Genomic DNA, 15,164 nt, shown 5'->3' with positions numbered 1-15,164 from the left:
TCACTTGAGTAAAAATTATAGCAGTTTCCAGTTCTTAGAGCCCATTACCATGAAGTAAGGATTAGATACTTGTGTATCACAGCAAAAGGTTGTAAAGCATGAAGGTCGTCAACATCGCTGGAAAAGTTTTGTTTCTGAAAATTAAGCTACTGTGGCTTGAACAGTGTCGTTTGATAAGTTTTTTTTGTTTTGTTTTGTTTTTTTGGTTTTTTGAGACAGGGTTTCTCTGTAGCTTTGGTGCCCGTCCTGGAACTAGCTCTTGTAGACCAGGCTGGCCTCGAACTCCCAGAGTTCCGCCTGCCTCTGCCTCCCGAGTGCTGGGATTAAAGGCGTGTGCCACCACAGCCCGGCTGATAAGTTTTATTACAAAGGCTAATTCTGGCTAATGTGCATTTAGAGAAAATAAAGTATTCTTGGCTAGACAGAATCAGCTGCTAAGCAGTTACCGCTGTTTAATAAACTTTACCCTCACAGTAAAACGCTACTTAGAGTAAAGGTGTGAGCGTTTTCAGAGTTTGTCCACCCATCACAGAGCCACACCAGGCATTGTTCTCATGAAAGTTTAACAAACCCTTAGCAAAACAGCTTTTTCCACAATTTAACTGTTTCTAGATTTTAGGCGTGATACTGATGAGTCTGAACAGGCTGCTCCATTAATCTAAACACTGGTTTTAACTTTTTCTACTCATGACCCCTTCACTGAGAAATTTTTACACAGCTCCAGGTATGTAGGTATATAAAATAGGTATACAAATCAGATATTTACTGATAATCACAGGGAAACTTATGTTAAACGATGTTTGGTATTTGTATATTTTACCATTTATTAAAGACAGAAGCAATATTAATGAGATACATGTTCTTATTTATTCGACATAAAGAATTGCACCCTGGTTGAGCAATGGAAACTGAAGGACATAGATCATCTTCAGCATTTTTTGGAGTTGAACAATATTTTGATTTTATAATCGTCAAAGCTGAGAACATTACTTCATATAATACCTAATACAAAGTAGCAGAAGTATGTTTGGGGCCATTTTAGGAGCTTTTAGAAATTCTGTCTTGATCCAAAGCCAAAATTCATTGAAGGACTTCCTTTTTCTTTTTCTTTTTTTTTTTTCTTAATGTTAATTCAAGTCAGTATTTCAAGCAACAATTCTTAAAAATCTTTCTGGTGAAGCATAATCTAAAGATAAATGGATTTGATAATTTTATGCTGGCACTGGGAATGTAGCTCAGTTTGTAGAGTACTTGCCTTGGAAGCATGAAGTCCTGTCATCAATCCTTAGTGTTGCATAAACTGGGTGTGGTGGCATCGACAGAGTGGCAGTTCTTGGAAGTTAGAGTCAAGTGGATCAGAAGTTCAAGGTCATTCTCAGCTCCATGTGGAGTTTGAGGCCAGCATATGCTATATGAAACCATGTCTCAAAAAGAAAAATTAAGTTTGTTTTCTGTATCTAAACTGTGTGTGTCTAGCAGAAAGTTTTGCGGGTACAGTAGAAAGCCCTGCAATTCAGAACATCTCATAGTCTCAGGGTCTCAGCTGAGGTGCATGAGGGAGTACCCATTGGCACTTCCTGACTTCCTCGTCTACTCAAGACAGTGTGTACATGTGGAGTGTTCAGAGAGAAGACTGGTTAAGCTGCATAGTGTAGCACAGGCAAGTGCCGCCAGAAACAGCTCAAAGTCCTTACATGTTAGAATTAATATTTGATTGTTGTGTATTCAAAAACACTTTACTGCTGCCATGTTGTTCGTTGTTCAACATTCAGTGACCCAGCTTAAAAGACTGAGAGCAAATGAAAACCTGATACACTGTTATCTCATACAATGTAGTTCTTGGACTGGGCTCAATGGTTAACACGGCTGTTATTAATTTTTAATGTGGTTCTAAAATGTAGTGTGCTTGTGCTCTCATGCAATGTGTGTGTGTGTGTGTGTGTGTGTGTGTGTTGTTATCCTCAGGCCTGCAGGCATCTGCTGGTGTTGGAGCTCTGGGAGACACTCAGCTTTGCATAGAAAATACCTCTATTTTTAAAGTAAAGGATTTTTACCAAAACATGACGGCCATCCATTACTGATAGTCACTCGAGTGCTGTACATTCTAAGTGAAGAGTGGTATTTGGGGTGAACATGTGGTTACCCATGATCACACAGGGAAACACCTATGACAACCTGGTAGAGATAGGCCTGGCTTTCCTGACATCAGAAAGCTTTCCCTTTAAATCTCAGTGCCTTTATTCTCTAATAGTAGGTGAACCAAATACACATGATTTGGGCAGGAAATGTCTCAGGTCTAGAATTAGATCATACAGTCACTTTTTGAGAAATATATTGCAAATGTTATATCCCAGGTGCTTTGCAAGGTTTGTGAGCTGTGTTCCTAACAGAAAAGGCATCTTCACCATCACAGGGTTCGTGGTAAACTGACAGTCTCAGACACAGGCTATAGGCTCTGACCCACAGGACTGGGCAAGACCTCCAATTCAACTGAGTAACAGCATGATGGAACAAGAATTATTCATATACTACACATCTTAGTCAAAATGGGAACTCAAAAAATACTGTACAAAAGTACCCTCAATGTGCATATAAGGTGTATATGAAACATGGGTGGGTTCGCTTAGATTTGAATCTCATTATACATACATCAATATTCCAAAATGCTGAGTCTGAGCCACTTCTGCTCTATTCTTTAGCAAAGGTTTCACCTAAGTAGATTAGGCTCACAATTATCTGCTGTTGGCATCTTGAGGAGAGTCACAGCTATCCTAGTCTTGCTTTCTGGTCTTGCCACTGTCTTTTGAACCATCAATTCTTTGTTTCAGTGCATGCCCTGTCCTGCTGCATGGGTTTATGTACTCGAATACTGTTGTAGGAAGAGGCTGTGGGCTGCATCCTTCTACCCGGCTAGCTTAGCCCTCCCCCCGCCCCCAAAATAACCACATAGAAATTGTATTCATTAAATTGCTGCCTGGCCCATTATCTCTAGCCTCTTATTGGCTAACTCTCACATCTTGCTTTAACCCATATCTAGTAATCTGTATAGCACCACGGGTCATGGCTTACCAGGGAAGAGTCTAGCTTATGTCCGTCTCAGGCAGAAGAATCATGGCTTCTGCCACATTGCCTTCTTCTCAGCATTCTGTTCTGTCTACTCCGCCCACCTAAGGTCTGCCCTATCAAAAGGCCAAGGCAGCTTCTTTATTCAACCAATGAAAGCAATACAAATACAGAAGGACCTCCTACACCAGAATACTCTGCCAGGACTTTGTTTCCATTGGTATAGTTCTGTGAGTTGCTGAGCTGGGAAGTACAACCTTCTTGGTGTGTAGTTTTACCCAAGGACCATAGCAGTCCTTTCTGATTACTTCATAACCAATCTGGTTCCCTTTTATTGCCTGGCATCTTATGGTCAGTATTTGGGCTTCATTTTGTAAATGGAGACTGAGCTTTCATTTCCCAGCCACACAGACCCAAATAAATCACACAAAAACTATATTAATTACAACATTGCTTGGCTGATGGCTCAGGCATATTTCTATCTAGCTGTTACATTTTAAATTAACCCATTTCTATTAATCTGTTTATCACCATGAGGTTGTACCCTACCAATAAGGTTCTGGCTTCTTTCTCCTTCAGTAGCTACATAGCATTTCCCTGACTCTGCCTTTTTTCTCCTCTATCTTTGCTTGAGTTTCCTGCTTTACTATATTCTGCCCTGCTGTAGGCCAAAGTAGCTTCTTGATTAACCAATGGTGATAAAACATATCACAGCATACAGAGAGGAATCCCACATCACCACCTTGTGCACATTTCTGATTAATACTTCGTTTTCTCTCTTAAGAAAAACATAGTAAATTCTCATAGATCAAGAATGCCTTTTTGTACATTAGTTGGTCTTTGTACAATGCGCAGGAAGCTCCTCATGTATTTGAGCAGCCTCTGGTGTTAAAGCTTTTCTACAGTGGCAACATCTTCCTTGTTTGCTTTTTGATTTTCTCTGTTGTGGTTCCAATCAATCCCAGCCTATCTGTGTGATCTGGCAGGTACCCTGTTATGTGTGAGTGCTCTGCCTGAGTCAGCATTAATCCTGGTCTTCAGTCTGACCCCTCCAACTTAACAGGGTTTGGGCTAAATTCTGAGCCCCTGACTAACATACAGTAGATGCTCAGTAAAGCCTCTCTCATAGTTCCTGATATGTCTCAGTTGTGCTCATTTATAAAATGGCTCTGGTTTGCTATATAATTTTTATTGAAAAATGCATGTTAGTATTTCTGTGCCTTTTTAAAGAACTGGTCAAATATACATGATAAATTATATACTGTCCTGTCCAAAAATATTGCTGGATTTTCCTATAAACTTTAGTTTGCTCGAATTAGTAACCTTACAAGGTCAAGTTTGATTGTTAGGTTCCCCTTCCTTCTTTACTTCCTTCCTTTCTCCTTTCTTTCCTTCTTTTCTTCCTTTCCTTTCTTTCTTCCTTTTTTGTGATGTGTATAGGTGTTTTGCCTACGTGTATGCCTGTGCATCACATGTATTCAGTGCCTGTGGGGGCCAGAACAGTTAGTCAGATTCCCTGGGGCTGAAAATAAAGAAGGTTTTGAGCTGTTACTTAAGTGTTGAGAATTGAACTCAGTGTTTGTGGGAGATCAGCCAATGTGTTTAACTGTGTCCATCTCTGACTCCTTTGGTTAGGTTTTTATCTCTCTGTCCCCACCCATTTTCTCTCCTCTCCCTCTCCCTCCTTCCTTCCCCTCCCCTTCTAAATGTCTTAAATCGACTTGTTGATTAAAACTATCATACATCCTGGAAATTACATAAATCCCAAATTCACACTTGTAAGTAATCACAAATTCTTCAGCTTTTGACAGCACACCTTCTTGCCTTCCTGTCATTAAGTACCCCACCCCTTTCTCACGTGCACCATCTTGACTGGTAGCATCATAAATTACTTTTGTGTGTTTTGAACTTAATAGAAACAGAACCATATGGTGCATAGACGTTTATGCCTTTTTACTCATTATTGTGTGTTTGGATGTTAATAAATTACATCTCTATATTACATTCTATTATAAGACCATAATACATAGCTGGAGGTGTAGCTCAGAGGCAGGTTACTTGCCTATGTGCACAAAACCCTGTGTTTGATCCCTGGAGCTACCAGAAGCAATTATTTACTCATTCTATTAGTGATACACATTTGGATTGCCACTAGGTTTTCTCCCTTGTTATAAAAAATTCCATCTTGAATATTCCTTCACTTGTTTGGGGTGCACATAGGAAACAAGCCCATTTCTGGTTGGTTGATACATAGGAATAGGGTTTCTGGACCTAAGGTGGAGGCACTGTGTTTAGCATGGACAGTCGCTGGTATGCAGGAGTTCATCTTTATTCTGCATGAAAGTTCTTTGCTTGTGCACTGCTGATGTCCTGTGCAGGGGCTTCCCTGTTATCTGATGTACAGAAATTTCTAGTTTTCTTGTGGACAGATTTGTTCATTTGTATCTGGGACTTTTATGTATTTAACTCTGAAAGTGGTTTTGCTTTTTCTCAGGAATCCAAGAAGTAATGCTGTAGAAGTAAATATGGCATAATAACTAGCATAAATAACTGAGCCCATGAACAACAGTGGGAAGAAAACAAAACCAAACCTTCTAGGTTTCTGGCAGTGGGAATAACAGTGGCTGTGGGCAGTGTTAGCAGTGATAAGTGGTGTGTTAGAGAACCCTGGGCCATGCCATGTACTAAATGAGTGCTCATTTATCTAGGATCATATTCCTGTCATCTGTCGTAGGCAGGCAAACAGGCTGGGGTACATGAAGTGCCTTTCTCCCATCTGTCCTTGAAGTAGAGCTTGAACCCTTGCTCCTGTGGACCTGCCTGCCTGTGCTGTGCCCTGGAGGCAGCATGCCAGGCCACACCACATCACTAGTGTGAGACAGCAGACACTTCCCTGTGCTCAGGGACTCTGGGTCAGAAATGTGGAAAGGACACATTCCACATGACAGGTCTGGGACTTCTGCAGGGAAGGGTTAAGACTGGAGAGGAGCAGACAGCTGGGGTCCTTTGTCCAAGGCTTCCTAACCAGTTTATAGCTGGCACTGTGTTGGCTGCTCCGCAGCTGGAACACGTCCACAGGTGCCCAAGTCTACAGATCATGTCCCTTATAACAAATGACACAGTGTTTCCACACAGCCTATGCACATGCTCCTGTGTGTGTCAATCAACTATAGATTATTTCTAATACAGTGTCAGTGCTGGCTGAGTGAGTATTATTTAGGGGATAACAGGTAGAGCATGTGTAGATTTAATACAGATGTCTTCCACCTGTGGTTGTGGAGGGCTGACCACACTGTCTTCTATGACTTGAAAGCCACATTCCATCACCACCACCACAGTTAGACTTGTATGTACTTTTCATCTATAGATGTTGAGTCATAAGTCAGTGCTATTAGCCTAGTGGAGAACTCACATTTTAGAGATGTGGGTTAGTTTTAAAGAACACCATTTACCTGATAATTTAATCTGAACAATGGTGTGTGTGATGGTAGTTTGAAGGGACAAGCTGAAGGAACTTTTTCCCACGGTGATGGGAACCTTTAAAGGTTCTCAGGCTTATTGCATAACTTGAATCGCCATTTTTCTAGGTCTTTTCTTTTTCTTTCTTTGATTTCTCAAGACAGGGTTTCCCTGTATAGCTTTCCTTGGCTATCCTAGAACTCACAGAGATCTGCTTGCCTCTGCCTTCCAAGTGCTGGGATTAAAGTCATGCACCACCAACCACCGCCTTGCCAGGTGTTATTTCTTAAAGCATAGAAAATGAGGGCTGGGGAGTTGAATCAGCAGTTAAGAGCATTGGCCACTCACGCAAGGACCTGGGTTCACCCCCAGCACATACATGGTGATTCACAACTGTTAGGGAGTCATAGGCCCTCTTCTGACTTCTGTGGACACCAAGCATGCACTGGTGCATCCATGCACATAAAACAAAATAAATAAATCCAACAAAAAGAGAGACTAGCATGGTGGTGTGTTCCTTTAATCCCAGCACACAGAAGGCAGAGACAGGCCAATCTCTGTGAGTTCAAAACCAGTCTGGTCTATATAATCAGTTCCAGAACAACCAGAGCTATGCAGGTTTTTTACCTAAAAAACAACAACAAATGCATAGAAAATGAATTTTGTGTGATAATACAAACTTGGTTGCAGTATTTCTATTGAAATGTTTAGTGTATTAAAAACATACTCAGTGGCCCTAATATTTCATAAGACATTCAGCTTCTCCTGTTTTCATCTGGCCCTCTCACAGCAGCTGTTTTGTTACCCCAGACTTTGGAGCCTAACCAAGGAAAGGCCCAGACCAGGGAAGTAGTTATTCCAACCAGCACCTGCCTTCTCTGAGGTTCTGGAACTGTATTAACTGCCTTGCTAATGATGAGGCAGTGATGAAAAGCCTGTAGAATAATTCTGGCCTGTTTTTTAGTCAAGACATGAGAAGCACTAAGTCTCCTCTTTGGCGTTCTTTGATGACAACATTGTTTTCTTGCATCAAGAAAAAATGTTTTGTGCAGTTATGGGCGGGGCATTATTATCAGCTTAGAAAGTGGTTGGTTCTGTCATTCCAGGGTGACAAGCCAACAGTGGCTTATTGACAGGTTGTCAGCAGCTGACTGTTAGAATGTTTGCTTGTCTTCTCATGTCATGGGGATGATTTTGCCTGGACAGATAGGCGTAGTTGAAGTGCTCGTGGCTCTGTTACCAGCAGCAATAGGCAGCTCCTCTAAAGGAACAGAATAGATTGGTGGCAACTGAAGCCAGGGCAGATGTGCCTAGGCTGCTGCTACCTGGGTACTTCCACCCTTTGCTCCCAAGGGATGTTGTCCCTGATGGAGGTAGGCTGTTGCCGCCCTCCTCTGTGATGAGTAGATGTGCTCTATTAGTCTCTGTTGTAAACACATTCTTTCTCCCTTCTCTGGGAACTTAGGGATTGTGTTCAGATTAAAATAGGGTCAGTGCTTCACAATCTGACTCAGCAGAGCATGTGATCATGAAAGTTACATCAGGGTGGTGATGTGACATTACTTCCCTATTTGCTGAAATGAAACACCAGGTAGAACCAACTTAGGGAAGAAGTTCCATCTGGCTCTCATTTGGTGGCATGATGGCATGGTAGAATCCATGGTGATAGGAGCAGCTTTCAACCACAAAGACAGAAACAGGAGTTGGCCTCTTCATACCTCAGTGGACCAGGAAGCAGAGAGCTTACAAGAACTTGAGCCATGTTGGAACCGTTGAGCCCCTCGTCTGTGCTCCTACTCCTACCCAAAGCATTGCTGTCAGCAGAGGCAGCTCACACTAGAGACATGACAGTGGGCAAATCCTGATGACCCCAGAACCCACATGTGGGAGGAGAGAACCAGCTCCCACAAGATGTTCTTTACACCTGTGCCATAGCACACACATACATGCTTGCATATTTACATTCTCTCACCCTCCCTCCTTCCCTCCCTTTCTCCCTCTCTCTCCCTCTTAATCCTCTCCCTCATTTCTCTCTCACCCTCTCTGTCTCTCTCTCAAATAAATAAATGTAAAAATAAACCTTAACTGTGATTCATTCTCAATTTAAAATTGATTATGAATGTGTGAGTGAGAAGTTTGTGTGTGGGAACATGTGTCAGTGTGCATGTAGATATCAGGACAATTTTGTGAAATTGACTTTTTCCCTCCAACTTTATGTGGGTCCCAGGGGTTCAGCAAGCACACTGAGCCATCTTGCCACTCCTCCTCCACCTCCTCCTCCTCTTCTGCTTCTTCTGCTTTTGCTTCTGCTTCTTCTACTCCTCTCCCTCCTCCCTCCCTTTCCCTTCTCTTCCTCCTCCTCCTTTCTTTAAAGCTATGGAAAATGCAAAGATTCTGCTAAGGAAACAAACACATTCTTAGAAGAATGTGTGGATGGCATTCAGGTCTCCTTCCTGAAGCTAAGGTCCTCCTCTAATCAAGTGGGCATTGTTTCTTGTTCAACCTCTTCAGTTTGTCCCTATCATCCTCACCCAGAACTCCTGTCTTAATAGCCACTTGTTGTGGTTAGGAAAGGGTTCCTGAAATCCTGGCTTCATTATGGAACAGAACAGCCTTCACTGTCTTCATAGTAAAGTATAGTGATGAGCCAGATTAGAAGAGTTTACAGATGTGTCTGCTCAGTAGAGAGGGTGGAGAACTTTATACAGAGATTGAGAAAGCAGAGGATGCTTTTGATGCTTCAGGTACAGCTGAGCAAATAAAGTGCTCTCTGTGAGTTACCAAGGAGCGTTTCTGCTTATAAGATTTCGCATAAAGTTTTATTCGAAAAATCTTTGTTATCATTGTTCTTTTGTTTTATTTGTTTTGTTTTCTGAGACAGGTTTTTTTTTTTCTTTCTGTGTAGCTCTGGCTGTCCTGGAATTAGCTCTGTAGACCAGGCTGGCCTCGAGCTCATTAGAGATCCACCTGCCTCTCCCTCCTGAGTTCTGGGATTAAAGACATGAGCCACCATGCCCAGCTCCCCCAAACTCTTTCCATATGTTTGTTCTTCACAGACCTCCAAAAGTAATTTGTATGTTTATATCTAAAATAATGTGATTTGCTCCCTACATACCTTTTAATCTAAAAAAGTGTCATCATTCCTGACACTATAAATGCTGAAAGTGCTGTCCAAGTTCTCTGCCCAAGGCTGGAGAGAGAGCTCAGTGGTTAAGAGCACTGACTGTTCTCACAGAGGACAAGTTTGATTCCCATCACCACAGAACTGTCTATATCTCCTGTTCCAGGAGGTGTGAGGATCTCGTCTGACCTCCACAGGCACCAGGTACACACTTGGTGCACACACATATGTGCAGGCAAAATATCCATACATATAAAATAAAAATAAGTAAATTGCAAAAAAAAGAAAAAGGTCTTTTAAGTGCTATGCTCCACGTTCCAGGAAAGATGAGGGATGCCAAGAAGATGACCCACATAGAGGTCCTGTGTCTTAGGTGTAGAGGTACAGTTTTCTCCTTTTTTGTTCTCATGAATTGCAGGTGGAAATAGATGCCTTGTAAGAATGGTAGGTGAGGTCTGGAGAGATGGCTCAGTGGTTAAGAGCATTGCTTGCTCTTCCAGAGGTACTGAGTTCAATTCCTGGCAACTACGTGGTGGCTCACAACCATCTGTAATGAGGTCTGGTGCCCTCTTCTGGCCTGCAGGCATACACACAGACAGAATATTGTATACATAACTAATAAAAAAATAAATATTATGTTTGTTTGATGTTTTTTATTAATGTATTGTTTAGGTGTCTGTTATGTCATGTCATATAACAACAAAAGCAGCTCTACAGTGTTGGTAGAATAATTTCCCTGGGGTAAAATGTTACACCCCATTGAAATACATAATTTTAGTCAGAAAATACTCAGAACGGCTGATTATAGCTCTGGGTACAGGTTAACATCTACCTTAGAAGTTTTATATCTGTAGTTTCTCCCAAAGAAATTAAGAACCACAGAAAATCAGAGTAGAAGCAGGCACCCTGTAAACTAAATAAGCTCCGCACAGTCGTGTGGATGAATCTCAGAGATAGCAAAGGGCAAAGAAGTGGGCCACGGTGGTGCAGAAGGTAGGATGGAGGAGTGCATGGATGTCACACAAGGAATAAAGCAAGTGATACGATGAAAACATCAGAAAACCGATGTCTCCTCTGGGGGAGGACAGGCTTAACGTCTGGGAGACACTGCTCCCTCCAGGTGGGATGTTACTCTTCTTCAACAGCGGTTACATGCCATGTTTATCATTTTGTGAATTACATTCATACCACTTTCCCATGATGAGTTTCCAAATAAAACATTTCTTCAACTGAATATGAAAATTAAACATTTTGTGGGAGGATTGGTAGTTAAGAAGTAGTGTTCAGGACCAGTGAGATGGCTCAGTGGGTAAAGGCACTTGCAGCCAAGCCTGGCAACCTGAGTTCAGTTCCCTTGATTTTTTTCTTATTGTTTACACTCCTTTTTAGTACCCCTGTAAAGTCAATGTGTGCCTTAAAACCAGTGAAAATTTAAGTTCTGTGAGTGGTGGCTCAGCTGAGAACACGTAGGGGCTTACAGTTAGAACCATTGTGAGTTTCTAAAGACTTATTTTTTTATTTACGCTTTTTATTTAAATGGTATAATATCACTTTCTCTCCTCCCTCACACTTCTCTTATGTCCTCCATTATTCAAGTTGATAGCCCCTTTTCTTTGATAATCATTGTTACATGTATATATATTCACTCATATATATAAATACAACTTACTGCGCCTGTTTTGTTGTTTGTGTATGTATGCTTAGGCCTGACCACGCTGCATTGGACAACCAGTTTAAGGAGGCTCACTCATCCCTGGGAGCCTCTCAGCAGCCTTTAGTTGCCTGTAGTCCTTTGTCTAGGCGTGGGGTGCTGTGGAGTAGTCCCCTTCAACATTAACAAGACCATTGATAATTGCCTTTGTTCCAGTCTTGTTTATACAGTTATTTCTAGGAGAGACTGTTTCACTGCAGACTTCCTGATATTCTGGCTCTTAACAATCTTTTCTCCCTCTCTTTGGTGATGTTCCCTGGGCCATAGATGCAGAAACTGTGATATAAATGTGTTCAGTTGTGGTTTTCTGCCATGATCCCCATTTGCTGTGAAGAGACATATTTATCCAGGAAAGGTAGCTCTCACCTAAAACCATCATGAATTTTCAATAGTGCTATGAGATGGTTGTGATTTCTCTGGCCCCTTGTCTTCCAGGTGCTCCTTGTGTGGGTACGTGTGCAGCCACCCCCCTTCTTTGAAGTCACACATGTGGAAGCACGCAAGTGACCAGAACTACAACTACGAGCAAGTTAACAAGGCCATCAACGATGCGATCTCACAAAGCAGCAGGTACACCATCCCATCCCTCACTTGATTGCTAGCCACAAAGTATGGCTAGGGGTCCATCTCCTAGCCTGTAGCACATCCCACTGAAAGTTTGCTGTGTTCCGTTTTTTATAAGAGTTGTGGGGAAATCCCCTGGGAAACCCAGCAGTGGAGAGAGAGCTGATCCTACCACAGGCAGTGCAGAAGACTCGGTGTCATCCTCAGAGCTGACTTCCCAGCTGCCCAGCCAAGTCATAGATGCCAGCGAGCTTCAGAAACTGAGCCCCACGGGCAGTAGCTCTGACATCTCAGGAAGGAGCTGCACCCTGGCTACACCAGGCACTGAGTACTGTGTGCTGCTCTTCTGCTGTTGCATCTGTGGCTTCGAGTCGACCAGCAAGGAGAGCCTCCTGGATCACATGAAAGAACATGAGGGGGAGATTGTCAGCATCATCCTGAACAAGGACCATAGCACAGCCCTCAACGCCAACTAGCTGGGAGCATGTGGGAGGGACCCTCTGGACTGCAGGTTAACCTCAGTGCTGTCTCCAGCTCACTAGACACAGGGGAGCATGTGGTGTGAGGATATAGAGCTGTGACCCTGTGTGAGCCTCTCTCACCCCTTCTTAGTGTCAAGTGTTTATTATTAAAAGCTTACCATAGTTCAGAATCTGCAAGCAGATGAGTTGAGAAGGCCTTGCAGAGCCTAATGGCCAGCTCTATAGTGGCCGGAACTCTGGTAGGGAAAGGGTGGTCTCCACTGGGCAGAGCGCTATGGAATGGGCAGCAGGGAGAGGGTGGTTTCTATCTCCAGTGGGCAGCAGGCTGTGGAATGAGCTTCATAAATCATTTTCCTTGTTGGTAAGAATTTATCAAGGACTCAGTGTAGGGTATGGTCCTTTACTCCCTAAAAAAGAGGGATTCCAGATCACATTTGAGAAGCTAATTATTGTTTCAAATTTACAGTGACTCCCCACAAGATTCAACCAAATCTCATGTTCACAGAAATGGGTGCCTTGGCAGAGGTTCTATGCAGTGTGAACACTGAGCGCACTCCTCCTCCACCAGCAGCGACAGTTACCTGACAGCCTCCTCCAGCAACTGAGGACAAAGATGGTATTGAATCACCCGACCATAAAAATAACCTGAGCTCCAGGATAATGACCTGTGGGGAGGCTGGGTGTGATTGCAGGCTGGAGGCCAGCCTGGGCTAGCAGTTCTTGGCCTCATGGGGTTAGAAAGGAGGTCACTTGGAGAATAAGAGCTGAAAGTCAGATGCCTCAAAACTAGTACAGCTGTTGAGCTTTTCCCTTCTTAAAGTTTATTAGTGTAGTTAAATTTCAGAGAACAATACAGTATGACTTCAGACTATTTCAATAAGACACAGGTGGACTTCTGAGTTTGAGGCTAACCTGGTTTACATAGCAAGTTCCAGGATAGCCAAGGCATCAAAGTGAGACCCTGTCTCAAAAAAAAAAAAAAAACTGAACAAAATTTAAATTGAAAAGTTAAGTAATAATTTCAAAAAGGACTCGAGACTTGGCTCAGCAGTTAAGAGCACTGGCTGTTCTACAGGATCCGGGTTTGATTCTCTGTAACCATATGGTAGTTCACAACCATCTGTAATTCTAGTTCCGGGTTATCTGGTACCCTCTGGCCCTCATCAGGTACCAGGTCTGCATGTGGTACATAGTGATACACTCTAAAAAACAGAATTTTGGAGACTTGAGGGTGTGGCTCACAGTCTAGCCACAGAAAACCAACAAAAGCAATGTCTTGTCAGAAACACCATCTGGCAAGTGGCTCGTGTGTTTCTAAGAGTCCATTTGTTAGCATGCAAGACATACTGAAAACTCAGAGTCCGTTCGTGCTAAAGTCTCCATCATGCAGACGTGACCTCATGTTTTGTGTCATAATTTCAGGGTGAGGCGAACAGGGTGTTGCAGTGTTTGTAGTTCCAGTCTCTTAGGTCCTGTTCCATTAAAGGAGATTCTGCATTGCTGTAATGTCGGTGTTCTTTACACACCCAGCGTCGAGGGTCAGCTCCCGAAAGAAAAGGGTTGACAAGATTTACAGCTTTTGTTCCTAAAGTTCAAGTGTCCAGGAAATGAGTTCCTAGTTTTCATCTGGCACTGGGAGCTGTTGCATGAGGCCTGGTATTGGAAACACTTTCTGATTCGTTTTATCTTTTTCCCCCACTCATTTTGATGACACTAGAGAAAATTGGCTAAAACATTACCACTCTGATTTGATTTTCGATAGCCTTTTTTATTTCTTTTTTCTTTTTTCTTTTTTCTTTTTTTTTTTTTTAAATNTTTTTTTTTTTTAAAAATAGGGTCTTTCTGTGTAACCTTGGCTGATTTGGAATTCACTATGTAGACCAGAACTCAGAGATCCACTTGCCTCGGCTTCCCAAGTGCTGGAATTAAAGACAAATCCCACCATACTTGGCTGAGGTAAGCTTAATTTATTTGTGAAAGTTAATTCATTTCCAATACATGGATTTTAATAAGAAAATGAATTTGGTGATACTAATTAGATTCCCCTAAATTCACTCTGGATTTAAATAAGTGTTTTCATATTTATATTTAATGCCAAATGCAAATAATTTCCATGTTTCCATTTTTATCACCCATTGCTGTTGCACACCCTAACAGATCAATTTTCCATTGTGCTGTTAGTCTAAATAGTATTAGCCTTCAGTGAGTTTCCTGTGGCTTTAATTTTCTACAATTGCTTAAAAAATAGTAATCACCCCAAACATTCCACCATCCCAGCAGTGTGGCTCTTCAAATGGCACATCCCGGTCGTCACGCAATTGTGAGCATGAGTTTAGCATTTCCCCTACCCCATGGGGGAAATTATCCCAAAGGCTCAAAGCCAAAGCCCCCACACTGTCATCTATTGCTATGAGCTCTCTGGCCTGGACAAGGGACAGAGTACCTGGTATACTGCACACAGTACTAACCTGCTGCTGCCAGTCTTGACCCAGTCTACCAAGAAGCAAGTTTCATAATAACAGAAGTGTGCATGTGCGGTTGTCATCAATGGGGAGACACAGAGTCACTGGCCACAGGAATGTGCTGGCTATTTCTGTGCTCTTTGGCCTGGGAACCCTGTGTCTGTCTGTCTTCTGCCTTGACCAGCTGTGGTTCTGCGACTGAATGGGGAATATTGCTTTAAAGACACTTACAGACTAAGTAAACAGGAGATGCAGGGGTGATGGTTGTGATCATATTATTTTAGGACTTTCTCATCTTACCC

At 42.4% G+C, this 15,164-nt stretch overlaps 1 protein-coding gene across 3 annotated transcripts in view; it reads left to right on the top strand.

Moving 5' to 3' along the window:
* Znf507 (zinc finger protein 507) overlaps positions 1–14,203 on the top strand; it is a 29,916-nt gene extending 15,713 nt beyond the window's left edge. For 2 of the 3 annotated variants that reach the window (XM_050124496.1, XM_050124494.1), the window contains exons 6-7: positions 11,790–11,924; positions 12,037–14,203. In XM_050124496.1, the coding sequence (XP_049980453.1) occupies positions 11,790–11,924; positions 12,037–12,394 (493 nt within the window). In that variant the 3' untranslated portion in view covers positions 12,395–14,203. The remainder of the gene's footprint in view (positions 1–11,789; positions 11,925–12,036) is intronic. The other variant, XM_050124495.1, reaches the window with a different exon arrangement.
* Positions 14,204–15,164: the final 961 nt, after the last annotated feature.

This window comes from Alexandromys fortis, unplaced genomic scaffold (assembly GCF_014885135.2).
Source record: "Alexandromys fortis isolate MF-2015 unplaced genomic scaffold, M_Fortis_MF-2015_v1.1 scaffold_198, whole genome shotgun sequence".
In the NCBI taxonomy this organism is placed as follows: domain Eukaryota; kingdom Metazoa; phylum Chordata; class Mammalia; order Rodentia; family Cricetidae; genus Alexandromys; species Alexandromys fortis.
Note: the sequence above shows the minus strand (reverse complement) of the source record. Positions and strands in the feature narration are given on the sequence as shown.